Source organism: Ovis canadensis, chromosome 3 (genome assembly GCF_042477335.2).
Source record: "Ovis canadensis isolate MfBH-ARS-UI-01 breed Bighorn chromosome 3, ARS-UI_OviCan_v2, whole genome shotgun sequence".
Taxonomy (NCBI): domain Eukaryota; kingdom Metazoa; phylum Chordata; class Mammalia; order Artiodactyla; family Bovidae; genus Ovis; species Ovis canadensis.
This window is the reverse complement of record NC_091247.1, coordinates 186,770,003-186,796,560: the sequence shown is the minus strand read 5'-3', so window position 1 is coordinate 186,796,560 and position 26,558 is coordinate 186,770,003. Positions and strand designations below refer to the sequence as shown.

Sequence of the window (26,558 nt, the reverse complement as noted above, 5' to 3'; positions counted from 1 at the left end):
TTTGCGTATGCTATTCCTTCTGCCCTGAAGATGCTCCGCTGCTTCTCCTCTTCTTAATTTATTCTCCATTCCTCCTGTCTCAGATGGAGCGCCACCCTGGCCTAGGGTTTGTCATGAACCCTCAAGAGCACCTTGTGCTCCTCCTTTAAGACATCCTGGCAGATGAACCCTACAGGCTGCACGGCTGCTGGGGGAAAGCCTGTCTTACCCGTCTCTGTCAGGTCCACGTGGGGAGGCCTGCCTGTCTCGGTTTACTAGTGCACCTCTCATAGGAGGCGCAGCCTGGGCAACTCAGTGGACAACACAGAGGTGCTAAATCAAGAACTTGACCTTCTGGGTCCAAGCTGGGTTTCTTGGTATCCATGTCCTAGACTGATCACTGGGTCAACTTCTGCCTGGGAGCCCCTGGAACACCACCCACCCGTAGGCCTCTGTCCCCCCGGCTCTGTGCGGCCAATTTGTCACTACACAAACTCTGAATGACAATGACAAAAATGATGGCAGTGATGATGGTGCCTTGGAGGCCCAAGATGCTGGAGGCTGTGTTGAGGGTTCAGGGTGGCAGGAGAAGGAGTAGGGGACGCAGGAACCATCCCCATCTACTCCCTTGGTTAACCTTTGCTGGTTTCTTCCTGGGCAGGGTACAAGGCAGAGGTGACAGTCAGCCAGGTGTACTCAGGCAGCCTCCGCGTGCTCAATCGCCACTTCTCCCAGGACCTTGCCCGCCGGGAGTCCAGTGCCTTCCGCAGTGAAACTGCCAAAGTTCAGAAGATGGTAGGAAGGATGGTGGGGATGAGAAGGGAGAGGGGAGGGGCCTGACCGTGTCCAGGCAGTGGGTGAATCCATCCAGAACACTCATTAGGATCAGAGCCCTGCTCTAGGCACCATGGAAGGGAGATGGCGTAGACTGGTGGGAAAGCTAGTGGACTCTGGAGTCAAATTGCACTTGGATTAAATCCTGATTTTGCCACTTAGTAGAAGCATGACCTTTGAAACTTAGGGCAGCGTTAAGGATGCTGCCAGGACCCACCCATGCCCCTTCTCCTCCTAACAGTGGCTTATGCACTGGGGATGGTCTCCCTCACAGCCAGCACCTGTCCAGCAGGGTGGGCTGGAAGTGCTGAGGAGTAATTCCCAGCAGCAACCCTCAGGCACAAGAGACAGAGAAGGTGGACCCCTCAGCTCTTGGGGAGAGCAGTTCTGAAGATGCTCCCACAGTCTCTCAGGCTTCCTTCATAGCTCAGTTGGTAAAGAATCTGCCTGCAATGCAGGAGACCCGGGTTCAATCCCTGGGTCGGGAAGACCCCCTGAAGAAGGAAATGGCAACCCACTCCAGTATTCCTGCCTGGAGAATCCCATGGACAGGGGAGCCTGGTAGGTTCCTAGTCCATGGGGTCGTAAGAGTCAGACATGACTTAATGACCAACCCACCACCTCTACCACAGTCTCTCAGAGATCCCTGCTGGATCTGCTCCTCAGCCACCTACAGCTCTGCCCGGAACCTTTGCAGCCATGTTGGCTGCCTTCCTGCCTATCTCCTTCCCCACTGACGTGCCTTGGAATCACCTGCAAATAAACCACTTGCCTCAGGACCTGCTTCGGGGAGACCCACCCAAGACTCTCTTTCCTTTTCTGCAGAGTGGAGTGATAACAACAGTGCCTGTCTGCAGGGTTGTCGTGGGGTTAAAATGAGAGCGTGCGGATGTTAGCTCTGTGCCACTCAGAGCTCTTTAAGAACCCACGATCCTGCATTCCACCCCACAGCAGCACTGCCATTGAACATGTGCGAAGACCAACTGTCTGAGCCCCCGTGGCTGGTGGTTAGGCCTAAGGAGGGGACTCAGAAGCCAGGGGGAGCTTCTCAGAGTCAAGGAGTGATCTGATGGAGGGGGAGAAGCCACTGGTAATCTGGTCAAGTTCAGAGCTAGTGGAAGGGGCAGGCAGATTCTTCACCACTGAGCCACCAGGGAAGCCCGCCTGTGTGCAAGGGGAGGGAAATACAGACTGAATGAGGTTTGTTCCCTGTTGTTGTCATCACCCACCGTGTGACCATGGGCAAGCCTCTCTATCCTACAGATTCCTCAGTCAAGGAGGGCTGTGGGAGGGTCAAAGGGTGTCCCAGGGTAGGAGAGGGTTTCTGCAGAGGGGACTCTGATTGTTTTCCCTCCTTTTAGCTCAAGGAGCTCATTGCCAGCACCCCCCTAGGTACTTACTACAACTCCAGTGCCGTCTACTCCTTTGGGTGAGTCTTCTTGAGCACCTCCCACCCTCATCAGCCTTTGCTAGAGCCTGTGACTTGGAGAATGGGAGGGGATGCTGTAGGCTTCTGATGCAACTCCTTCATGTATTAAAATGGGGAAACTGAGACACAGAGGAAACTTGGATTCCTGCATGTGACCTCCCTTCACTGAACTCGGGTTTCTCATCTGTAGAATGAAAAGAATGGTGTGGCAGGGATTATACTAGACAGTGACTGTGGTGTCTTTATCAAGGGCCTGACACGTATCAGATGAGACCACGGAGAAGTAGTAGGGGTGGGGAGTGCAGTGGTCCCATTCACTTATAACAGAGTCTGTGATATGTAACCTAACCTCTCACGCCTCAATTTCCTTATCTGTGAAATGGGTGGGCCTCTCCAGAGCTCCTCCCTCAGAGGGTGTTAGGTTTCCACGTGAAGATGAAAAGGGATGCCTGGCTCCATGCCCATCACATGAGCCACAGTTGCCGGCCCCCTCTAACTCTCACCAGGAGCCGGGGGCTGGGTGGGGCCCACACTCCAGGCTCCTCCCCCATCCCCTCTCACTTCCGCCTGCCCCAGGGAAGGACCATTCACCTGCTTCTTCTGGTTCATCCTCCAAATCCCGGAGCACCGCCGGCCAATGCTGAGCCCCGACGTGGTGCGGGCCCTGCTGGCTGAGGAGCTGCTGTCTGCTGCCAACAGCTCGGTCCCCGCTCCCTATCGGACCGAGTACGAGGTGGACCCCGAGGGCCTGGTGATCCTGGGTCAGTACTGGAGACAGGAACATGGGACGGTCTGGCGAGGTCCGGCAAGCCTGCCTCTAGGAATGGGATGCTCTCGGGATGGCCCCTCCCACCCCCAACCCCAGTGGCCAGGAGCCAGGACGGAGGGGTGGGTCATGGGGGACGGTGGGCAGTCAGGGTCAGTCTCAGGCAGGCTCTGATAGTCTCTTCTATTTTTATTTTCATTTCATTTATTTATTCTCTCTGTTCATTTGTTTGTTCGTTTCCTTTTAACAGAAGCCAGCGTGAAAGACATAGTTGCACTGAATTCCACGCTGGGTACGCCACTTGGTTTTCTCTCTCCACTTGCCTTTTGAGTTGGTATTTTTCTCGGTTTGGCTGAGTGTCAGGGGACCACACGGCTTCTTTGGGTGCAAGGGGCACTGGTCTGGGGTTACCCAAGGGGCATGATAATATAGACTCAGAGACAGGTCCTGAGCAGGACTGGGGGCCTCTGGGAAGGAGGAGGTGTTGTGCACGTGTGAACAAAGTGTGTGTTTGCACAAAAGTGTGTGTGTTTCATGTGTGGTATGTGAGTGAGGGTCATCAATGTGACCCTGCTTTTCTCTCATGGAATTCCATTTCTTCTGTTTTGAAATCTTATGTTTCCACTGATGGTAGAAAATAATCTTGTCGATTTGAGGTATATCAGTCACTTTGGCTTTGAAACTTGGTCTTGGGAGCTATTTCTGTCACAGGTAAGGATACTCCCTCCATCTTTTCCTTCCCTTTCTCAGCCAGTCGGGCTAATCTGTCTTCTCCTCCCACCCCATCCCCATGCCCTATTGCTAGAGTCCCCTTGTGCTTCTCCAAGAGGCTCCAGTCTTCCTACTGAGCCCTGGGAAGCAGGGCACCAGCAGGGCCACCAAGGAGTGCTGTCCACATCGTAGGCTGTGTGACTGCTGACGTCCGGAATTGGGCAGTGCACTGCCTGGGCTACTGCTGTACCCTGTGGCTCTGAGCAAGATCGCCTAAATTCCCAGATTCTTCCTCGTCTGCCTAGGGAGGCAGAGTTGAAATCCTGGTTGTACCTTCTCTGACCTTCCTGTCCTCCCATGTGGCTAGTCAAAGGCTTACTTCCTTGGTAGATGGAGGTGATGGGGTCAAAGGACAGTTTTCAAATACTTAAAATCATGATTCTCATACAAAGATATGAGCACATGTCAAAGATTTGTTTAACTCACCAATGAGGGAAGCAGTAGGATTTTCCCTCATGTCTAAAGGAGAGCACAAGAAATTAATCTGTCTATATTTATTAATGTGCATCATCTGACACCGCATTGGTGCACACATTGCCCTGATCCTTGGTCTCAAACAGGCCTTTCCATTGCGCTTGCCTGTGCTGTGTTCACATGTCCCCAGGTTTCTGGCAGTTGCTTTATAATTATCCTTATTTGGTTCAGTACATGTCTACAGCCCCTGCCCTCCCAGAGCACAGTGTCTCATGGGGCAAGTATGACAATTCAAGTCCTCTAAGTAGGCTTTGGGGGCACTTTCTCCCTGCCAGGCCCCACGCTGGCTCTGGAGACACCAGCTGACCGTGTCCTCACCCCTGCCCTCAGAGGAGCTCTGAGCCCCATGAGGGAGACAAACACATAAACAGAATCTCACAGCACCAAGTGCCAGGGCAAGAATAGAGGTCCCGGGGGCAGTGCAGAAAGGGAACCATTCTGCCCTGGGACAGAGGTGGACCCCCGGGGCTGTGATCCAAAGCAGAGGAAGGGATGTGTCTCTAGAGGGAAGAAGGGGTGCTCCTGACTAGAAAGGTCCTAGAAGGCTTCCTGGAGGAGGGAGGCTCAGGATTGGGGGATGGGGAGGAATCTGTCAGATCCAGTGGGGAAAGGACACTCTGGGTAGAGGGAGGAGCATGAGCAAAGGGCAGCGAGGAGAATACGCAGGAGCTTCATTTACTTTCTCCCAGCCTCCCTAAAGGTGTTTCTGATGATCAACAGAGACCAGCACTCCCCTGATCAGCTTCATACAAAAAAGTAATTATGAAAGCGGCAAAAGCAAGCATCAGCTTGGAGCAAGATTCAAAGAATACAAATGCCAGGCACCTTTCCCCAGGCTCCCTCTCCCTTCCCCTTGGCGATGTCAGGGGATCTCTCCCTGGAGAGATCAGCTCCACAGCTGGGGTCAGGATGGCCAGGGGTCATCAGGAGGAGGGAGCTGAGCAAGTGGTAGCAGTCAGAGCCAAGCCTGGCCCTTCACCTCCGCACCCTTCCTGGTTCTCAGAACCACGTAGAGAAAGAGGTGGGACAGGGATTAGCATTATGTCCATTTGACAGAACTCAGAGTGACTGAACAACTGATACGAAGTCACACAGCAGTAAGAGGTGGTGCCAGAACAATCATACAGAGTGTGAACTCCCGGCACAGCAGGCTGCCTCTCACATCCGGGGCCGGTTCCCACATCCCTTCTGCTTCCTGGCAGAGCACGCATCCTCCCTTCTTTATAGCTCAAGGTGAGGTTTAAATGACATACTTACGGCCCAGGTTCACTGCTGGTCCTTGGAGCCTAAGTCCAACACAGTACAGGTGCCCATCAGCTATGAAGAATGAGTGAATGGTAGAGGCGATACTGCTGTGCAGCATCTAGCGCTGCATTCAAAGCTCGTGGAGAACTGCAAGAGAGGCAGCACAGTGGGGGTGTGGACGCAGACAGGTGTGATGGAGCAGGGGAGGAGCGAGGGCAGCCAGCGGGACAGGTTACCTCTGAGCCTCAAGTGTGACCAGCCGAAGGGTGAGAAGTCATAGGAGTTTCTTCCCAGCTCCACCTTCTCCCTTTCCCCCACACCTACCTAAAGAAGAATGGTCACTACCTGTATTGAGCACCTGCTATGTGCAAGGCTTCCCAGGTGACTCAGTGGTAGAGAATCTGCCTGCAATGCAGAAGACCCGGGTTCGATCCCTGGGTCAGGAAGATTCTCTGGAGAAGGAAAAGGTAACCCACTCCAGTATTCTTGCCTAGAGAATTCCTTGGACAGAGGAGCCTGGTGGGCCACAGTCCATGGGGTCGCAAAGAGTTGGGCATGACTGAAGCGACTGAGCATGCATGCCTGTGCAAGGCACTATGCTGAGTGTTCAAGCATGCACCCTCCTTAAGCTTTGTGACAACCTAGCAAGGATCACCACTGCCTCCATTCTATAGAGGAAAAAACTGAGGCCCAAGGAAGATCAGGTGGAGATTCTGTGAACCTAGATCTGCCTGGCCCAGGTCTGTAAAAGGGGGACAATAATAGAAACTATTTCATGGAGCCGTTGAATGAGATTGTGAGTGTATGGCACTTGATTCACTTCTGGGAATGTATCAAAATGCCTGCCAAGTGCAATCTGTTTCATTCACGCTGTTTGAGGATCACTAGCTTGAGCTGACTTCCTCCACCTGGCTGCCTCCCAGCCCCACTGGAACACACTCCCTTCTCTCAGTGCGAAATGCAGCCCTGAGCCGGCTCCCCTTATTGCCTGGCCATCCTGCTGGTCTCCTGGTTTCCTCGGCATTGCTCTCAGCAGCCAGAGGAGTCTGTGGCCCGAGCCCAGTCGTGTCCCATCCTCACGTAACCTTCCATGGCTGTCATCTGCAGGACCAAAAGGCTTCTCTCCTGGGCGTGAGGGGGCCCTGCCTCCCTCCTCTAGCGTGCCCTCCTGCCTCCAAGGCCCCTGCCCACCCTAGCCTGCAGCCCTGTGCTCACTCTGTGATGCGCCCCCCCACCCTTCACCGGACTTCCCTGAGATCCCTCACTTCCGAGATATCCGCCCCCCCAGGTGGCTCAGGTGGTAAAGAATCTGATTGCACTGAAGGCAACTTAGGTTCAATCCCTGGGTCGGGAAGATCCCCTGGAGAAGGGAATAGCTACCCACTCCAGTATTCTTGCCTGGAGAATCCCATGGATGGAGCACCCTGACGGGCTGCAGTCCATGGGGTTGCAAAGAGACAGACATGACTGAGCGACTAACACACACACATGAAAACACATCAATAAATGGAGCAAAATACAGAAACCAGAAATAGACCCACGTAAACATTCCCAAGTAAGTTTTGGACTTCCCTGGTGGCTCAGGTGGTAAAGCTCCTGTCTACAATGCAGGAGACCCGGGTTCGAGCCCTGGGTTGGGAAGATCCCCTGGAGAAGGAAATGGCAATCCACTCCAGTACTATTGCCTAGAAAATCCCATGGACAGAGGAGCCTGGCAGGCTGCAGTTTATGGGGTTGCAAAGAGTCGGACACAACTGAGTGACTTCACTTCATTTCAGCGTCTGTATATTTCCCTGCTGTTCTTGTCATGCCCGGGCAGTTGACCGACCCTTTCTCTAGCATTCGCCTGGTCTGGTGAGCGTGAAGGGGAGGAATGAATGTATGTGTGGATGAGGAGGCTGGAGATGAAAGCAGTGGGGAAACAGGGAGCTGGGGCAGAGGGCCTCTGGGCTGACTCCTGTCCAGCCCCTCTCCCCACCCCACCCCTGCCCAGGTGAGGACCTGGTGGGCTGCCCCCCAACTGAGTCCCTCCTCCCAGCTAACAAGGGTCAGGGGGCCTGTCCCTTTCCCCACTCCAGGCTGCTACCGCTACAGCTACGTGGGCCAGGGCCAGGTCCTCCGGCTGAAGGGGCCCGACACCCTGGCCTCCAGCTGCCTGTGGCACCTTCAGGGCCCCCAGGATCTCATGCTCAAACTCCGGCTCGAGTGGAAGCTGGCTGACTGCCGGGACCGGCTGGCCATGTATGACGCGGCAGGGCCTCTCGAGAGGAGGCTCATCACCTCGTGAGTCCCTGGGGAGGTGGTGGGGGGAAGGTTGGGAAGGGGGTGATGGTGTGAAGTCAAAGCCACACCCAGTGCTCTGAGACAAGGGGCTGGGTGACCCTGGGCCCTGTAGTTGGCATCTGGGAGACAGTGAGGCCAGAGGGAGATGGCGAGAGAAGAGTGGAAGTGCTTGTGTACTTTGGGCAATCCCCTTCTCCTCCCCCAGCCCGTGTTCCCATCTGTAACAGAGCAGTTGTACTAGACAATCTCTAAGCTCAGCTCTGGGAGGTGACATGATCTTGTAAGAATGCTCTGAGGTCTGGCAGTCCCTGACTTCCAACCCTACGCTACTGCTTCCTAGCTATGTGCCCTAAGGCAAGTTACTTTGCCTTTCTGAACCTCAGTTTGCTCACCTGTAAAATGGGTGCACAGCCATTCCTACATTGCAGGGTTATTGAGAGGATTTCAATCAGATCTGGGCCAAGATCCTTACACACAGTCATGCTGTCCACTATTACCAAACGTTCGATGTTTCCATTAAACCTCCAGCAGCTGCTAGCCATTATTACTTATCATTATGTACAGTCTAGCTGGGGCGAGGTCACAAAGGGCATGGAATGTAAGGGATAATCTGATCTTTAATACTTGGTAAGTGGGGAACTAATGGAAAGTTCTTGAGCAGAAGAGAAGAACTTCAGGATAAGATGTGGAATGCTGAAGACAGGCAAGTAGTGGGCCTTGGGGAGCCCATGAAGGGGCTGGAAATGGCCTTGGCCTCCAGGAGCCTGGTCGCCTTCCCACAGGATGGGGATGGGGCAGGGGGCTACAGGAGCTTGGGGGAGACCCTGGGGCACCAGGCTGCTGCCTTCTCTGTCCTGCTTGGGCACCAGCTTCCAAGCCCGATGGGGGTGCGACCTGCATGTTTGGGTCCAGGGCAGTCCTGCAGGGTGAGCTGAGTGAGGGTCTCCCCGGCCACCTCCCCCAGGGCTTCTCTGATTCTCCAGGCTCTGAGGCTGCCTGTCATCTGCGGCTCCACCCACTGCCATGAGCTGACCGCAGTCTAGGCTGTGTGTAGGCTGGGTTCCTGGAGGGCTCTGGGAAGCAGAGAAGCCAGACACCAGCTGATTTCCAGGCCTGATGAGGGTGGGGATACTTCAGGGCTTTCCCTGGGGCTTCTCCAAGTGCCCCCTTCAGCCTGCTACTGGAGAGGGGATCTGACTGCTGTCTCAGGCCCTCAGAGAAGGTGTAGAACGGTGGATCAGACAGGACTTGAGGGGAGTCCTCAGACTTTCATCCCGTACCATGAGAGGGGTACCTTAGGGGTGATGGGAACACAGAGCGAGGGGCGTAGGGTGGTAGGGGGAACTGGTGGGGTCTCCATCAACCTTCAGCTCATTTTAGTTACAACAAGGGCTCAGCTGCTTAAGTAAATGAAAAGAAATCCCCATTACAAGTGAGGATTAAAGGTGACCTCTTATATCTTATCTCCCACCTCCTGAAGGAGAGGAGTAGTGGAGGCGTGGTGTAGGAGGGTTGGGGGGGGGGGCCCAGCAGTGACAACAAGCTGGTGATGGTCGAAGCAGGAGGACCAGGGAGGGGTGAGCGCCTCCTGGGTGAGCCGAGGCCAGGGGAAAGGACCCTTCCAGGACCCTGGGGCACCAAGACTCTGCTGAGGAAATTTCTGGGATTGCTCACTCTTCCCTCGCCAGCAGCAGGGTTCCCAGGGCTGGTGTGGATGGTGCTTCTGAGGCTGTGCTTGAGGTTTCTCGCATTTGCCTGGGTGCCTGCAGTCCCCCCATTGCCGTCCCCTCACACCGGTCGAGTTCAGAGCTGGCACAGGTCAGGCAGGCAGTACCTCCCTGCTGGATGCCGGCGCACTCCCTCCAGGGGAGGCAGGGTTACTAGCTTCCTAGGAATTGGTCTACTGCTCCAGAGAATTCTGAGTCAAGAGGAAGTTTGGCAGAGGTTGGCCAACAGTGAGGGAGGGGGAAGCCTGGAGCATCGTACCCTGAAATGGGTTGAATGGGGGCACAGACATTGTGGGAGTGCCAGTCGCTATCACAGGCAGTGCCCAGCATGGGTCTGTCTGTGCTGTGGACCCAGAGTGGGGCCTTGGCAGCTTCATGAGCCTCAGTTTCCCCATCTGGTAACCAAGCAGTTAACCTTGACAATCCCTGAAGAACTTTATCACGGTTGACATTCCTGAGTCTAGAATTCTAAGATATGGTTATTTCTCCTGTGCCTCCCCCAAGCCAAGCTCTGGGTAGAGTCCTGGGGTACCCAGGGGATCACCAGACTGTACACCTGTGTTCTCTCTGTTCCAGCCAGGAGAGCCGGGAGTTAGGTATGGTCAGCCAGAGGGCATGGCCCACATAGGTGCCAGTCTGGTCTCCTTACAGGGCATAGGCTGGGCACTCAGGGGTCACGGGGATTCTGAGGGGCTGGAGGGGTGCTATGGGACAGGAGTCAGCAGTCACAGTGGAACTGTAAGCTCCAGAAGTCTGGGAAACCCCTTGTCTTCTCTCCTCTGAGGAGCTGGACTGACCCTTATAGGAGCCCTGTGAGAGGGTTAGACACCTGCCTGAGGACACACAGCAGCCTGGCCATAGACTCAGATGTACAGGCTCCCAGTCCCTCCTCATCTGTTCTTCTGGGCAGCTCACAGCCCTCCCAGATGTCCTTCCCAGGCCCCGCCCCTCCTCGTCACCTTTCTCTGTCCCACCAGGGTCTATGGCTGCAGTCGCCAGGAGCCCGTGGTGGAGGTCCTGGCCTCAGGCGCCATCATGGCGGTGGTCTGGAAGAAGGGCCTTCACAGCTACTACGACCCCTTCGTGCTCTCCGTGCAGCCTGTGACCTTCCAGGGTGAGGGGTCAGGAGTCCTTCGGGGAGGAGAGGGGCTTAGCGGCAGAAGCCACGGGTGTTCCTTGGGCTTGCCTTCCCCTTCTTTGCTCTGGTTGGAGATGGGATGGGGGAGGGAAGGTTCTGGAAGCCTCTCTGCTCTCCAAACTCACACCCACCCCTCTGAGCCCCTTTATCTCTCTCTGTTCTGGCTCCACCACCCCTGCCCCTGCCCCACCGATGCTTCCTCCCTCCTCCTCACCTCATCCTCTCTCCTGCCCTCTTGCAGACAACTTGCCTCTTTGCCTCCTCTCTCTTCTCTCCCTCCTTGGCTGTCTCCTCTCCCGGTCCCCTCCCCTGCCCCTCCTCCCTCTGTGCGCACCCTGGCTGAGCGTGGAGAGTGGGGTCCCCCAGACGACCCTCTCACACTAAAGGTCAGCGCATTTGTCCCTAGAGATGGCAGGGGAAGGGTGTTCAGAGGCGGGCGATTCATGGGAAAGGGTGCCCGGGCTGCCCCTCTGAGCCTTCCCCAGTCTCTCCTGCTTCTGAATCCCCCTCCACCACCTGCTTTCTCAGGAAGAGCAGGCCCCACCCTTCACGCCTCCTGACTGTCATCATCACCATCAATTATCATCAATCAGCTGCCTCTGGGCAGACAAAGCAAAACTTGAAGTTTCCCGGGCTCCGTGGAGGGAGGGTTACGCCGAGGACACAGGGCCTGCCCCCTTTCCCTTCCTCTGCCACTTGCCCTCCCTCCCCTGGTTCCACCCTCTTGGTCTCCTGTTGGGCACAGATCCACAGGTGACCCTCTGGGAGTCTCTGGGGTTGAAGAAGTGCCACAGTCGGCCCGTTCTCATGGGCGTCTCTGATACAGCTCGATGGGGAGGGGAAGGAGGGCTTTAGGGACCCTGGCTCCATGGGAGGTGTCAGGGCAGCTGAGGACACAGCTGCTCCCCGTCCCTCGCCCTCTCACTGTGTGACCTCATCCAAGTTGCTCCTTTTCTCTGAACCTCATCATCTTTGAAAAGGGGAATGGTTCTTTCTCCCCAGTCCCTGTAACCGTGAGGCTGGCGCAGCAGTGAACACGTTCAGTAAATGATCAAGGGCTGCACAGCTGATGTCAGTAGCGAACATTTATTGAGCATTTACTACATGCCATGTCTGTGTAATCTGCTCAACTACCCTATGAAGTATGTACTTTTATTGTCCCCATTTCACAGAGGGAGAAACTGAGGCCCAAGTTCATGCATTCACACTCAGTCTTTAGGCTGTACTGTTTAGTGGCAGTCAGGGTGGTGGGGTTTCAGCTGCCCCCCACCTGCTGGCAGGTGCAGTGGGGCGGGGCTGAGGAACCCTCTGTAACTTCTGTTCTCTGGGCCCAGCCTGCGAGGTGAACCTGACCCTGGAGGGCCGGCTGGAGCCGCAGGGTGTCCTCAGCACACCGTACTTCCCCAGCTACTACTCACCCAGCACCCACTGCTCCTGGCACCTGACGGTGAGCCCACCTACCCTCTGCCCACAGCACCCTATAGACCTCCAGGGACCCCAGCTGGGAGGGGAGCACTGTTCTGCCTCTGACCCAGGCTGCCCCCTGGGTACTAGTCCCTCTGGGGTGGGTGGGATGGGTCCCTTGGCCATGGTGCCACTTGATGGTTGAGTGACTGACAGACCTCAGCCCCAGCCAGCGCTCTATGTTGGCAGGCCTCCTTCCTGCTTTGTGCTCCTGGGAGATGGGGCCATCAGTGCCGCCACACCCGTGGGCCCCCTAGTGACCGGCTCCTCTGTCCTAGGTGCCCTCTCTGGACTACGGCTTGGCTCTCTGGTTTGACGCCTATGCACTGCGGAGGCAGAAATACGACATGCCATGCACCCAAGGCCAGTGGACCATCCAAAACAGAAGGTACCCACCCCCTGGACCCCCTCCCTTTCTCTGCAGGTAACCTCCCTTGGGAGCTCAAGTGTGGAATCTCAGAGGGGCATCATGGGAATAGAGCATAGGTGGGGTTGGTCAGCCTGTTGCCTTACTCTTGACCCCTGTCCAGCTCCAGCCCCAGCCTCGCCTCCTACCACTCAGAGGTCTCAGACACACATTTGTCATCAGTCACCTTGGATGCTGATCCTCGTTAGAGTGAAATGGTTTCATTGTTGTAGGTACTGTCACCCCACTGCCTGGCACCCCGAATCCTTAAATGAGATGATGCAGAGTCATAGGACTCAGCAGTGCTGGGGCACCTTTCCTAAATCCACCCCAGTACCATCCCTTATCCTGCCCCCCATTGTTGGTCAAAATAAAGCAGCTTCTGGGCCTCAACACTGCTTAGCCTGAGCCCACGCGACTTCTGCTAACCTGACCACTCTCTGAAGCCACCTGAGTCGCCCGCATCCCTCGTGGGATGCTGGTCCTGCTCTCTGTCCTACCCTTGGCCCCCTGGTGACAGAGTTCCTGGGGAAGAATTGAGTCCTTTGGAGAGGTGGGCAGGGTGCGGCAGAGCCAGACCGTCCTCTGGTCAGCATGAATGCAGTTTGATCAGTAGGAGGAGGGGGGCTGGCCCCCTGAGGACCACAGGTGGTCCTGGCAGTCTCAGAGGAGTGGGGTGGGTGGAGAGGTGGGAAATGCAGACATTGCAGGTGAGTTTCCCCTGGTTTGGAGAGAGACAGTGGACTGGGGCGTTCAGGGAGGGGATGTGTACAATGGGAGGCGCTCTGTGTCTACATACTGTGCGGGAGCATCCCGTAGCGGGAGAGGATGGCTCAGGCACGGGTCGTCACTGGGAGGGGATGAGGCGGGAGGGGAGTAGGAGGCACAAAGGGCAGCAGCAGAACATCTTGGCATGGCACCATTGTTGCAAGGGTGGGGCAGAGGCTTGGGGAGAGAGAAGGGGTCTCAAAGTAGCCTCGCAGAACTAGGGAACCCCCTCCCCACCTGGGGACCAAGAATGCCCAAGAGAAGATTCTACATCTCATCTCAGGTTGGCCTTCTGCTCTTCCTTCCAACCCTGAGGTCCTAGGGGTCTATGAGAGGCTGGGATTCTAACGTGCAAGATTCCTGATTTCTTTGTTTCACGGATTTTCAGTATCAAAGATTCCAATACATTAAAATTGGAAAGTTCTGGGACTCTGGAATTCTTGGATTCTGGGGGTAATGTTCATGTTCACCCACGCTTGGGTTTTGCTTATTGGTTGATCCTATTGAAAAGCATCAGCCAGACAAAGGGGGACAGGGATTTGGCTACACTCGTTGACTCGTCAACTCGTCACCATCCTTTCCAGGGATTTGGGAAGCTGTCAGGGACTGTGATTAAAAGGGAAAAGAAGACATGCCAACAATGTGAGTTTGGGCCTGTGCTATATGGGGGTGATGTCAGGTGGTGTGACTCTGGCCCTGTGCTTTTTGGAGAGCAGAAGGCATCTTGTCCCACAGGCCCCAGCATGTGGGTGGCCTTTCTGGGCTTGACTGCCTTGATCTTTCATGGAGCTCATGAGGGCCCTCCGCATCGGCTTGGGGCCACGCAGATTGAGGGTGACTGGGCTGACCCCCAACTCAGCATCGGGAGCCCCCAGAGTGACCTTGAGAGTGGTCCTTGATTCATGGTCCTCCGAATGAGATTAATACCTATTCCTGTTGCCTTCTCAGCCCTAGAGGTGAATCTGCTATCTCAAAGAGGAGCTAGGAAGACAGAAGGGCCCTGGGTCTGATGCTTCTTCACGTACCTCCCACCCCCAAGGCTATTCCATGGGCTGGGAGGTGGGCCCTGGCATCAGGTGCCCCACTCTGCCTGCTTGGTGTTCAGCACAGGGCCTCAGTTCACTGGCCTGACAGCCTGTTATGTCAGCAGTGTCATCATTCCATTTCCCAGAGAAGGAAACCAAGGCTCAGTGGGATTAAGTGGTACCCAGATGGGTCCAGAGTCAGGGCCCCTCTCCCATGCACACCATGGGAACAGCAGGACACAGTGGTCCACGCCGTGCTCCCCTGGAGGGCCTCCTGTCTGCCTCCCTGACGCAGCCAGGAGGGTTGGGCAGAGGTGGGGGCCCTAGGTGGCAGGACTTCATGAGTTGCCCTTGGGTTTCCAGGGGGGACCACAGATGGGGAGAGTCTTCATCAGAAGGAATGATGCAGCAATGGTGAAATTTCAGGCACTGTGGCAGAATCTACCAAAATTGGAGGAGTCTCACCCACCCTAGTGTCTCAAAGCACCGTTGAGCTACAGAAAAGTGGGCTGGGCTGGCCATTGAACCCTATCTTTACCCATTGTACAGGTGGGAGAACTGAGGCCAAGGGAGGACTAAGGACTTGTCCTTTTATTATTAATTTTATTTATTTATTTTTGGCTGTGCTGGGTCTTCCTGTGACCTTCTCTAGTTGTGGCACACTGACTTCTCTTGTTGTGGCCCGTGGGATTTTAGTTCCTTGATCAGGGATCAAACCCACATCCTCTCCATTGGAAGGCAGGTTCTTAACCACTGGACCACCAGGGAAGTCCCTGGCCTCTTGTCCTTGTCTCTTTGTCTTGAAGTGGCAGGTGGGGTGGGGAGGTGAAGCCCAACAGGGCCTGGCGCTCCCACCCCCCCGCCCCCACTTCTGAAGCCTCGTCCACCTTGGCCGTTGACAAGGAGCGACAGAGGGGAGGCTGGGGTGATAAGGATGTGCTCAGGGAAGCCTGTCCACCTGGTTTTGCATGTAACTCTGGGTACATCCCGTTCCTTATCTATAAAACAAGAGTTAGGCCAGCCCAAGGCCGTAACTTTTTATTATTTACCCATCAGAAAGATGTCTCCCAGTAAGTTGTGTTTATTAGTTCCTAATGAAATGTCATTCCAAGTTGGGCTGGAGAGGTAGAAAGAGTTTAGCTATTGAAACAAGAAAGCAGGATTCAAGTCCTGGCTCCCCTCCTTCTATTTGGCAAGGACTCACCTTTCTCAGCCTCAAGTAGCCCATTTGAAAAATGGGCATGAAGCAGACCTCTCATCCAGGGAAGAGTAACTGAAATGATGGCTAGAGGATGCTGGCTCCTGGAGGCTGGGATAAAGCCCAGCTCAAGAAGGCACCAACCATACATTCAGGACTGGCTCCTGACTCTGCACCAGGCAGGCCCTGAGCTCGGGTGCCGTTTCCTTCATCCTCAGCAACCTGGAGAGGGAGCTGGCCCCACGCTTCCTTCATAGACCTATGAGGGGCCGAGGCACAGAGAAGCAAAGGCATTCCCACAAAATCACCCAGCTTATAACTAGAGGAAACAGAGTTGAGCAGCAAGATCCAGAGCATGCGTGAGGGCGTGTGGGCCCGTGAGCGTGTGTCTGTGAGAGTGTGCACGCACACTTGTGCAGTCTCCCCTCAGAGCCTCGGGGCAGCCGTGTCAGCTGTTCCCTCCCATGGGCGAGGCGCCCTTCTAAGGGTACTGACCACTGCTCTGTCTCTCGCCACATCTGAGAGCCACCCGGGAAGTCCCAGCTCTGTCTTCGCAGACCTTTGTAAGGATCAGGGTCCCTAGGAGAGACTCGCGGCCCCTGCCCCTAGGCTCCTGCCCGTGTCTGAGTGCAAAAGGGGAGGCAGAAGTGTACCTCCAGATTGCAAGCACTGGGCAAACCGTTTCCTCTAGTTCTGATCTTTTTTGATAACCATCAGCCCATGTAGTTGCTGGGAAATTCTTTGAATAAGCATTTGTTGGAAAATCTGCTTGTGTGGGTGGCAGAGACATGAGAGGTCTGGGGAAGGGTGTAGATTTCCAGGCACAGGATCTGTAGGGAGGGGGTTGCACAGAATGGCCACTGACGAGGAGCGACAGAGGGTAGGTTGGGGGAGAGGGGGTCTCACCCCTCAGTGCCAGCATGGTGATGAGGAGAGGCTGGCTGGGCTCCCTCCATTGGCGAGGCATCCTTGGGCATGTCACCTTCCTCCTCTGAGCCCTTACTGCCTTCCTCCCACCTCCCTCTTTCCTCCCCAGTTTCTCCCTGGCCTAGGCCTCATGCCCTTTGAGTGGCCTGGATGCGGGGGAGGGAGCTGACCTCGTGAGATCCGGCCAGCAGCGGCTGGGTTTCACAGAACCAGCTCTGACAGGGCGTCAATACAGCACAGGCTTCCCCCTTTCCGGGAACCTGCCTCCTGCCAGCTTCCTCCCCTGTGATGTCACTTTTCTTGTGATCTGCCCAACCATTTCCACTTCGCTGATGGCGACAGGCAGAGTCACTGGCTCCTTAAGCCTGCTGGAGCCCCTCAGGCTGGGCCTAGATATGGGGTAGCCCTTCTGGTCTCCAGAGCCCCTGGGTGGCCACAGAGGCTCCCCGGGCACTGCTGGGGGCCGGCAATGTGGAAGGAGGAGCTACTGTTCTCAGTGAGCTCACAGCCCAACGACGTCAGCAGCTAGTTTTCAAAGAAATCCCTTCTCATTCACGCCATAAAACATCCTACGGGGAGCTAGCACCCCGTCTTACTACAGACATGGGAACAGAAGCTTGCTGAGGTTGGGCGAGATACCCAAGGTCACACAGCCTCAGCCTCAGCTCTGCAGCTTCAGGTCCAGTACTCTGGCCACGTGAGACACTGCTGACCTCCCTTTTGCAGTGCTCGCCTTCTCTGACTCTCTTTCCCATTTAGCCTGTGTTGAGGGAAGGGAATATCTGTGTGTGTATATTCATCCGTCTATCCACTCACCCGCCTTCAATCCTTCATCTACCGTCAGTCCTTCCTTCCATCCATCCATCCATCCATCAGTACACCGACCCACCCTTCCTTCTTTCCATCTACCCACCCTTCTATCCGTCCACCATCCAATCTTTCTTGAACTCCTTGAGTTCAGCTAGAGATGCTGATATGCAAGGTTGACCGGATCCCTGCTTACTGTCTGTGTGAGGCAAGAAGCAAAATTCCCCACATTCAGAGAAAGCAAGGCAGGCATGAGTGCAAAAAATGGTGCCTTCAGACCCCGAGCACTCTGTAGCTGAGATGAGAGGTGGGCTCCACAGTCTTAAGACTTTTGGCGCGCCTTGCAGAGGGTGTATGGGGGTGGGGGCAGCATTTGATAGATGAAGAGGGATTGGAGAGTCAGGGGATTTAAACCCTCTCCCAGAAGGCACTGCAGTAAGAACCAGAAACGAAAATGTGCAAAGAGGCCAAGCCAGTGTGTAGTTCCATAAGCCGGGCTGCTGTGGTGGAGAGGGAGCAAGGGAGGGAGGAGCCGCCTTAGCTGGACTATACATGCCCTGGCTAATTCAGGCAGTCTCTGATTACTTCCAGCCAATGTTTCTGGGGTGTATTTTTCAGAAGCAAGAATCTAGGCCGTTATGTGAAATTAGCTGGCACGTGCATTTTTAAAAAGGTTTTTAACACTGCATAGGCTAAATAGATCCTCTTTTGATTGAGTAATTTAGCCTGCGTCGCCAGATTTCAGCCTCTGCCTTGAATTCTTTTGTTCGTGTCTGCTAACGAAGAGCCTTGCCCCAAAATGTCCTTAGAGCCTCTGGCCACGGCGACCACGCAGCCCTCAAATTCTTATAAATATAACGTTTCCCTTCCCTCTGACCCAGCTCTGATTCTGTGTCTGTCCACGGAGAGCATGTGGGGACAATGCCCCAGGCCCCTGAACCTTAAGTTTGTTCAGGATGCCCCTGATTTCTCATTTCCCTTTGCTCAGTATCTCCCAACCCCCAGATTCCCTATCCACTCCCCAGGACCAGTCTCTGGGGAGAGTAATCCTTGATAACTTTTACTAAAATACTTTAAAAACAAATGGAGGATCCCCACACCATCCCCGCCTTGTTTCCTTAGCTTTGAAAGGATAAGAACCAGGTTTGCTCGGGACGCCCCCTGGTGGCACCTCATCCCTCTCGGGTCCCCCTGGGCTGTTTTTGTACTGCCCTGGTTCTCAAAAATTTCCATTTCAGAATCCTCTACACTCTTAAAAATTATTGAGCAACCCAGAGAGTTATATGCCTCGTATAAAAACTATATTTGTAATCTATATGTACAGTAGTAGAAATGAAAACTTAAAACATTTAAACATATTTATCAATTCATTTAAAAGAAAAAACCATTACATTTTAACATAAAGAAAATGAATTATATTTTCCAAAACTAAAAACATTTGGTGAAGAAAAATATCATTTTATGTTTTTGCAACTTTATTTAGTAATTGGATTAATAGACCAGGACTGAATCCCCACACCTGCTTCTTCGTTCAGTGGGTTACAGTATCATATATCCCGTAGTCTCTGGAAAAATTTGCTGTATTCTTACATGGGGGCTTCCCTGGTGTCTCAGACAGTAAGGAATCCGCCTGCAATGCAGGAGACCCAGGTTTGATCTCTGGGTCAGGAAGATCCCTTGGAGAAGGGAATGGCTAGCCACGCCAGTATTCTTGTCTGGAGAATCCCATGAGTGGAGGAGCCTGGTGGGCTTCAGTCCACGGGGTCACAGAGAGTCGGGCACAACTGAGTGATGGAATACACACGAACATCCTTACATAGTCTCTGGAAAATTCTACTTTATCCTTGTGGAGAATGAGAGTGAAAAAAGCAAATGATACCTGAGAATTATTATAAAAATAATTTTCTCTTTGAACCTCCAAGGGTCCCCAGGCCACATTTTGAGAACTGTTCATTGGCATAGGAGCAAGAATATGGTTCCCGCAGCCAGACAGTATGGCCAGGTCTGAGGGGGGCCATAGGGGACATGAGGGCTCAGCCTCTGGAGTGTCATTTTCACTTCTCCCTGCAGACTTTTCCACCCATATTCTGGGTGCTTCTCTCATCTGTACAGGCATTCCCTGTAGGGGCGGGCATTCCTAGGATCTGATGGGGCTGACCCATCTGTTCCGTGAGGGTGTCCTGCCTGGGAAGGCAGCGTACCCTGGGTTGCTCTCTGCGGTGGGTCCTTTCACACTGGGGGTGTGGCTGCACCTTCCATGAAAGCATGTCCACTTGCTCTGTGAGGCGAGCTGGGACCAATGCTGTGTGGGAAAAGCCCCCTTTTCCCCCTGCCCTGGAGTTGGGAGGATCCTACCTGCTCCCCAGGGGGTGGGATTCCACCTTTCCGTGGAGGTCTCCCACCTGTTCTGTGGGAACAAAATCATCATCCGTGGGGTTGGGGGGCCAGCAGGGATATGAGTGTGTTCCCATGGTTGGGGGATGGTCCCACCTGGGTGTGGCCATGCTTGAGAAGGTGCTGCCCATCACCTGTTGGTCCTGGAGCTGCACTGGTGTCCCCTTGTGTCCAGAGAGCCACAGGGAAGCCCCCAGGGCTATGGAGACTTCTCAGTGGGAGGCACAGGCTTGAATGGAGAGCATGGCTGTCTTCTTGCCCCACTCTGAGTACAGTAGCAACGTCCCTTCTTGCCTATGGAGAGTAGACCAGTAAAGGAATTTTCCTTCCACTGACACATCGGAGCCTTTTGTCAGGTCAACAGAGATGAGAATTTCCCTTGTTTTACAAGTGAGGAACGTGAGATTCAGAGAAGGGCTCTGACCTGCTAGAATCTCACAGCTCCTAGGTGACTGGGACTAGAATCCAGACGATAAATTTTATCCTGCCGGCAATGGGGAGGCATCGAAGGCTTCTGAGCAGGGCAGTGACACTGCCAGGATGCTTTCTGGATGACTGTGGGGGTGAGCGGTCACCCAGGGGAGAAACCAAGACAGAAGGGGTGGGGGGGCCCGGGGTGCAGCTCCCCTTTCTTCCCCAGCTGCCCTGTCCTTGCTCTGTCTGTGCGCCGGGACCCAGGCTGTCCCGTGCCTTGGACCAGCCCGTGTAGCCCGCAGTCTGTCTCTGGTCCCCCCTAGGCTGTGTGGCCTGCGCACCCTGCAGCCCTACGCTGAGAGGATCCCTGTGGTGGCCAGCGCCGGCATTACCATCAACTTCACATCCCAGATCTCCCTCACCGGGCCCGGCGTGCAGGTGCACTATAGCCTGTACAACCAGTCAGATCGTGAGTGTGGGCAGGTCGGGGAGTGGGGGGACCCCAAAGCCCCTTCAGCTTCTCCCTGCTTCTTAGCCCTCCCTGGAAGCACCTAGAGGCTAATCTAAAGGAGTGTTGTGTGTGTGTGCGTGTTCACTCGTGTGCCCACGTGTGTGCATGAGCATAGGCAGCTTTGCGTGTGCCCACATGTGCAAGGCACTCACAGGTGTTTGTGAGGTATGTACACTCATACATACCCGAGTGTGTGCTGTGTGCTTGTCTCCAGACGTGTGTGTCCTTATGGACCATGTGCACAGCCACATGGGCACACGTGAGCACACAGGTGTGCTGTGTCTGCACGTGTTTTCATAATGACGTGTGTCCTGATGGTTCCCTCCCCATCCAGCCTGCCCTGGAGAGTTCCTCTGCTCCGTGAACGGACTCTGTGTGCCCACCTGTGATGGGGTCAAGGATTGCCCCAACGGCCTGGATGAGAGAAACTGCGGTGAGCAGCCCACCCACTCGGTCCCTCCTCTCTCCCCACCTCTGTGCTGCTGGGCTGAGCCTATCGTTTCGAGATCTCCCAATGGGCAGCTCCCATTATCAGCATTCAGGAAACTCCCTCGCTGTGTTGAGATGCAGGGTGGATGCACAGGATGGGCAAGTGTCCTCTCTAGGGTTTCCCCGTGGGGCAGTGGCAGAGACAAACGGGACCCAGGTATGCTGCTTCCCAGCTCATGGCTTCTTGTCACCAGGCTATGACCCTCAGCCTTCTGCCCAGGCAGCCATCCGAGAAGGAACAGAGCAGACGAGGGAGGGCAGGCCCAGGAGGAAGGCTCTTAAGCAGGGTTGGGCAGGCCCAGGGTGGCCAAAGAGAGGACACTGTATCTGCCTCTTTTGAGCAGGACCCTCCACTGCAGGGGTTCAGACTGGAGCTGCTGACTCTTCCTGGGGCTATGCTCACTGCCACTCAACTCTGGCAGAAGGGGATCAGAAGGGGCTTCTGATGGTCCCCAAGTCAGGATTCTCTTGGAATAATAACTCTGCCTCTGAATCCTGGCTTCTGGCCCCCAGAGTCACCATCACAGCAGCCTGCATCCCATCCAAGTCTATACATGTGGGAGGGAAGTAGGAGGGAGAGGGGATGTGCCTGCCTCTGGACCGATCCTGCCTTCTTGCCGAGGAAGGCACCTCATATTTGGAACCAGAACATCTGGCTTCAAGTTCTGGCTCAGCCAGGTGACCTCAGACAAGTCACTTTGTTTCCATTTTTCCACCAGTGAAATGGAGTGTCTCACCGGGTTGCTGTGAGACTCGGGTGCAAAGTAGCTGAGAAAGAGATTTGTGATCATAACTTGCGACACCACGCATGGTCTCCAGGCAACACAAAGTCCCAGCCTGGTGCCTCTGGCTTCCTCCCACTTGCCCCTCCTCTGTGTCCTCACAGTCTGCAGAGCCACGTTCCAGTGCCAGGAGGACAGCACGTGCATCCCCCTGTCCAGGGTCTGTGACCGGCAGCCCGACTGTCTCAACGGGAGTGATGAAGAGCAATGCCAGGAAGGTAGGGCAGGGTATGGCTAGGTATCTAGAGGGAAACCAAAGAATGGGCTCAGCCAGACAGCCTGGCCCTTCTCCATGCTTCTTCCACAAAGGTTTCTGCCCTCTTGTCCAAATATTTACCAGCCCATCTATAAGTGTGCCTATATGTCCATCTGTCTACCCATCATCTGTCCGTCCATCCATCTATCTATTCATCCATCCAAATACCCATCCACCCATTCTTCCATCCATCCATCTGTCCGTCCATCCGTCTTCTGGTCTCTCCAACTATTTGTCTGTTCGTTGATTCATACATCCACCCACTGATTCGTCCATCAGCCTGTCCAACTACCTATCTCCCTGTCCACTAAGCCATCAATCTACTCATGTATTGGGTTTATTTGTTTCCCCAGTTACCTGTCTGTATGTCCGTTGTTCCATCCTCCGTCCATGCATCCATGAATGCACAGGTGCAGGCATCCATCCAGGGATCTAACTAGTCGTTTGTCCACTGGCACTTACATTCACTCATTTATCCATCTAAATAGCTGTGTGTCAGTCTTCTTGTCAGACCATCACACTGCACATTTATTGGTCTGCCCAATCTCTTGTCTGAGTCTCCATTGTTTTATCCATCCATCCATCCACCCACCCATCCATCTCTCAGACCATCCAACCTTCACTTGCAGATTGCCCAGTGATATGCAAGGCAGAGTAAGGAAAATGAAATAAAAGGCACCAGAGAAGTGGTCCCCGTACTCTGGGGATTATCGAATTAAAAAAAAAAAAAAGATGGGTCACTCCGGGCCAAAGCCTCTGAGCATCGTGTCCAGTAGCATAGGAAGACTGGAGGGCAAGGAGGAGATGCGGCTGGAACTAGAGAAGGTGGGCTTTGAACTGGGCCTTGAAGAGAAATACAACTTGAATAGAGGAGGAAAGGAGACCAGGTGAAGACTGGCTGGTGGGGCAGAAAGCTCTTCACAGTGAAGGCAGTGAGGAGCAGGTGGGTGTCTAGGTGGGTGGGGGCCTGGAGAGCTGCCAGGTCAAGGTAGCGTGATGGGAGGGGCATAGCCTTGCTTTTGGGAGCCTTGCTCAGCTCAAGGTGGAGGCACAGTTCTGGCTTCAGGTACCACACCTGGGGAAGGCCTGACCCTACCGTCAGGAGCCCAGGTCTGAGAGGGGAGACATCACCTTCTCTCAAAACACCAGTCTGAGGGAGCGAGGGGTCAGGAGGGGATACGGCCTGCCTCTAGGGAATCCTAAAGGAGCCTCAGGGGACCCTTTAGAGTGATCAAGGGACCCCTCCCCAGTCGTCTCCTGGCCTCTTTCAGGCTCCATCTTCCCTGGGCCTTGTTTTGGAGACTCCTTCGGGCTCAGGGACCCACCCTCTGCACCCTACCCCCCGCCCAATCCTAGGGGTGCCTTGTGGGACCTTCACCTTTCAGTGTGAGGACCGCAGCTGTGTGAAGAAGCCTAACCCGCAGTGTGACGGGCACCCCGACTGCATGGACGGCTCGGACGAGCAGCGCTGCGGTGAGCCCTGGGCGCTCCGACAGGCTGGGGTGGGCAGGACACCCTCCACCTGCTGGGCCCACGAGCATGGGGGGCAGGGAGGGGCCCACCCTGGGGGGCTGGAGGGAGAGCTCACTGTCTGTCCATCTGTCTCTCTTTACCCCACCTCTGGCCCCTCATGGGGGTCCTGCCCACCTCCCTCTCTCTCGCTCCCTCATTCTCTTTCCCTGGCCCCCTCTGTGTCTTTCCTCTCTCCTCTTCCATGCCTCTCCTTCTGTCCCTGTGTCTCTCTGGTTCTCTCCTGCCCCTGCCCCTGCCCCTCCGTCCACCCCTGCCCCTGCCCCCAGACTGTGGCCTTCAGGGCCCCTCGGGCCGCATCGTGGGCGGGGCCGTGTCCTCAGAGGGTGAGTGGCCGTGGCAGGCCAGCCTCCAGGTTCGTGGCCGACACATCTGTGGGGGGGCCCTCATCGCTGACCGCTGGGTGATCACTGCTGCCCACTGCTTCCAGGAGGAAAGGTGAGCCTAGGGACACAGGCCACGAGTGGTGGGTAGGAAGGTGGTGGTGAGGGGGCGGGGGCAGTGTGTCTGAGATCTCAGCAGACAGAGGGGAGGGTTGTGGGAAGCCCCTCAGACTTGCTGTCCTGACACTTGGGTTCAGCCCTGACTACCAGAACACACTCTGCGCCCTGGGAAAGGCTGCTAACCCCTGCTGCGTTCTGCTTCTGGTGTCTTTCTCTCAGCTGGGCCAGTGAGCCATTCACTTACTCATTCCTCCGTTCAGAGATATTTGTTGTGCTTCTACCATGTGCCAGGGGCTGTGTGAGACACTGGGGTAGAGCTGAGAACAGAATTCCTGCCCTGGTCAGAGGTCGTGACACCCTTCTCCAGGTGTGCCTGTTCCCCACCCCGGGGACGGAGAGATGCAGAGAAGCCCACAAGAAGGGCCATCTCACCCCGCCCACAGATGTCCTCCCATCTCCATGGTGGGCTGACAGCTCCCCTCTCCACCTCCAGCCTGATGCCCTGTGCTCCAGACCCAGCCCTGAGCACGGCAGCCCTGGACTCTCTCCCCGCACCTCCTCCTCTTTCCTGGGTCTGCACAGTCCAAACCAAAGGCCTGGAGCCACCCGGGCACCCTTCCTTCTCCCCCACACTCAGCCAGGCAGCAAGCCCTCTCGGTGGTTCGAACGCATCTTCAGCCACTGCCTGTCCATGCTGCCACCATCACCCCTGCGTCACTGCAGCAGCCCAGAGTCCAGCTCCCTTCTGCATCCTATGCCTGGGTGCCCAGGTGCCCTTCTGGGTGTGGTCTGACTACCCAGGTTCTTTCACTCCATCCCTGGCTCCCCACTGTCCACAAGGTAGAGAAAGACCTGGATGCTGACCTGGCCTCCAGGGGTCTGCATAGCCCAGTCTCTGCCGATTCTTTCACACTCAACTCCCATCTGCTCCTCTTGAGGACCCGCAAATTCCAGGGGTTTCCAAGTTTCTCCATCTATAAAGTGTGCAGAAAACATCTGCCGGTGCCTGGCACTGTGCTGGATTTTTTTTTTTTTTTAATCCACCGTCTTATTGAATTCCCCCAGGAACATATGAGCCGAAGATGCTATTCCCACTTCACAGATAGGGTGACTGAGGCCTAGAGAGGTACACTCACCTCTAGGAAGGGCTGAAGCTGGGGCTGAAATCCAGGTAGTCAGACTCCAGGGCCAGCACTGAGCACCACACTGCCAGCTGCACGGTCTGCCAGAACAGGGTGGGGATGGGTGTGGGGGACCGGGTCCCAGGCGGGAATGCTGGCTATCACAGGGATCCGGGATGGGATGGGGGAGGCGGCCGCTGAGCCAGTCCCCATCCCGCCCCCAGCATGGCATCCCCAGCGCTGTGGACCGTGTTCCTGGGCAAAGTGTGGCAGAGCTCACGCTGGCCGGGCGAGGTGTCCTTCAAGGTGAGCCGCCTGCTCCTGCACCCGTACCACGAGGAGGACAGCCACGACTACGACGTGGCCCTGCTGCAGCTCGACCACCCCGTGGTGCGCTCGGCCGCCGTGCAGCCCATCTGCCTGCCTGCCCGCTCCCACTTCTTCGAGCCGGGCCTGCACTGCTGGATCACAGGCTGGGGTGCCCTGCGAGAAGGCGGTGAGCTGGACTGCGGGCAGGGGAGATGGGTGGCTCTGGCTCGCCTAACTTCTGAGCCTGGAAGGGAGTTGGCGAGGGACCCTGGGGCTCCACTCTTGCTAGTCCTGGATTAAATGGGGTTGTATTTCATAGAGAAAAAAAAAAAAAAGGCTTTTCCTACAGCCATGGGTTGTCTCCCTGGCCCTTCCCTTCCTTCCAGAAGGGCACTTCAGTTCAATTCAGTTCAGTTCAGTTGCTCAGTCGTGTCCGACTCTTTGCGACCCCATGAATTGCAGCATTCCAGGCCTCCCTGTCCATCACCAACGCCCGGAGTTCACTCAAACTCATGTCCATTGAGTCAGTGATGCCACCCAGCCATCTCATCCTCTGTCGTCCCCTTCTCCTGCCCCCAATCCCTCCCAGCACCAGAGTCTTTTCCAATGAGTCAACTCTTCGCATCAGGTGGCCAAAGTATTGGAGTTTCAATACCTTTCGAGTGTAGGGCACTTAAGGAGAACCAAGGTCATGGAGGCGATGCTGGGGGATATCTGTGGGGTGACAGGGCAGGCCAGGGGCCCCGTGGCCCTTGGGCAAGCTCCAACCCTGTGCTCCTTGGACAATGGAGGGTATATGTCTGTGTTGGGGGGAGACTTTTAATTGTTAACACTTACCATATGGAGGTTAGATTTTAGGGGAACATGATTTCATTTAATCCATCCAACAACTCTAGTTATTGGTAATCATGGACCCTATCTTAAAGATGGGAAAACAGAGACATTTAGTGTTGACTCAAAGTCACACAGCCAGGGAGAATTGGAACAGAGACTAGAACCCAGGACTGTCTGACCCCAGAGACTCTGCTGTTCCTGCTATTGCCTGTCTGACCCCAGAGACTCTGCTGT

The 26,558-nt window shown here is 55.2% G+C and overlaps 1 protein-coding gene and 1 long non-coding RNA gene across 15 annotated transcripts in view; one reads left to right on the top strand and one right to left on the bottom strand.

Annotated features, from left to right (window-relative positions):
• TMPRSS6 (transmembrane serine protease 6) overlaps positions 1-26,558 on the top strand; it is a 39,355-nt gene that overhangs the window by 10,161 nt on the left and 2,636 nt on the right. For all 14 annotated transcript variants that reach the window (XM_069581176.1, XM_069581183.1, XM_069581172.1 and 11 more), the window contains 14 exons: positions 641-774; positions 2,175-2,242; positions 2,819-3,003; positions 3,259-3,300; positions 7,577-7,781; positions 10,486-10,622; positions 11,981-12,093; positions 12,389-12,498; positions 20,373-20,518; positions 20,895-20,993; positions 21,936-22,049; positions 23,444-23,560; positions 23,887-24,055; positions 25,406-25,677. In XM_069581176.1, the coding sequence (XP_069437277.1) occupies positions 641-774; positions 2,175-2,242; positions 2,819-3,003; positions 3,259-3,300; positions 7,577-7,781; positions 10,486-10,622; positions 11,981-12,093; positions 12,389-12,498; positions 20,373-20,518; positions 20,895-20,993; positions 21,936-22,049; positions 23,444-23,560; positions 23,887-24,055; positions 25,406-25,677 (1,911 nt within the window). The remainder of the gene's footprint in view (positions 1-640; positions 775-2,174; positions 2,243-2,818; positions 3,004-3,258; positions 3,301-7,576; positions 7,782-10,485; positions 10,623-11,980; positions 12,094-12,388; positions 12,499-20,372; positions 20,519-20,894; positions 20,994-21,935; positions 22,050-23,443; positions 23,561-23,886; positions 24,056-25,405; positions 25,678-26,558) is intronic.
• On the bottom strand, positions 18,699-26,187 carry LOC138435927 (uncharacterized). Its single transcript, XR_011255299.1, has 4 exons — positions 25,197-26,187; positions 24,925-25,034; positions 19,770-19,929; positions 18,699-19,084 (listed from the first exon to the last, which is right to left on the bottom strand). It is a non-coding gene; the product is annotated as an uncharacterized lncRNA (long non-coding RNA).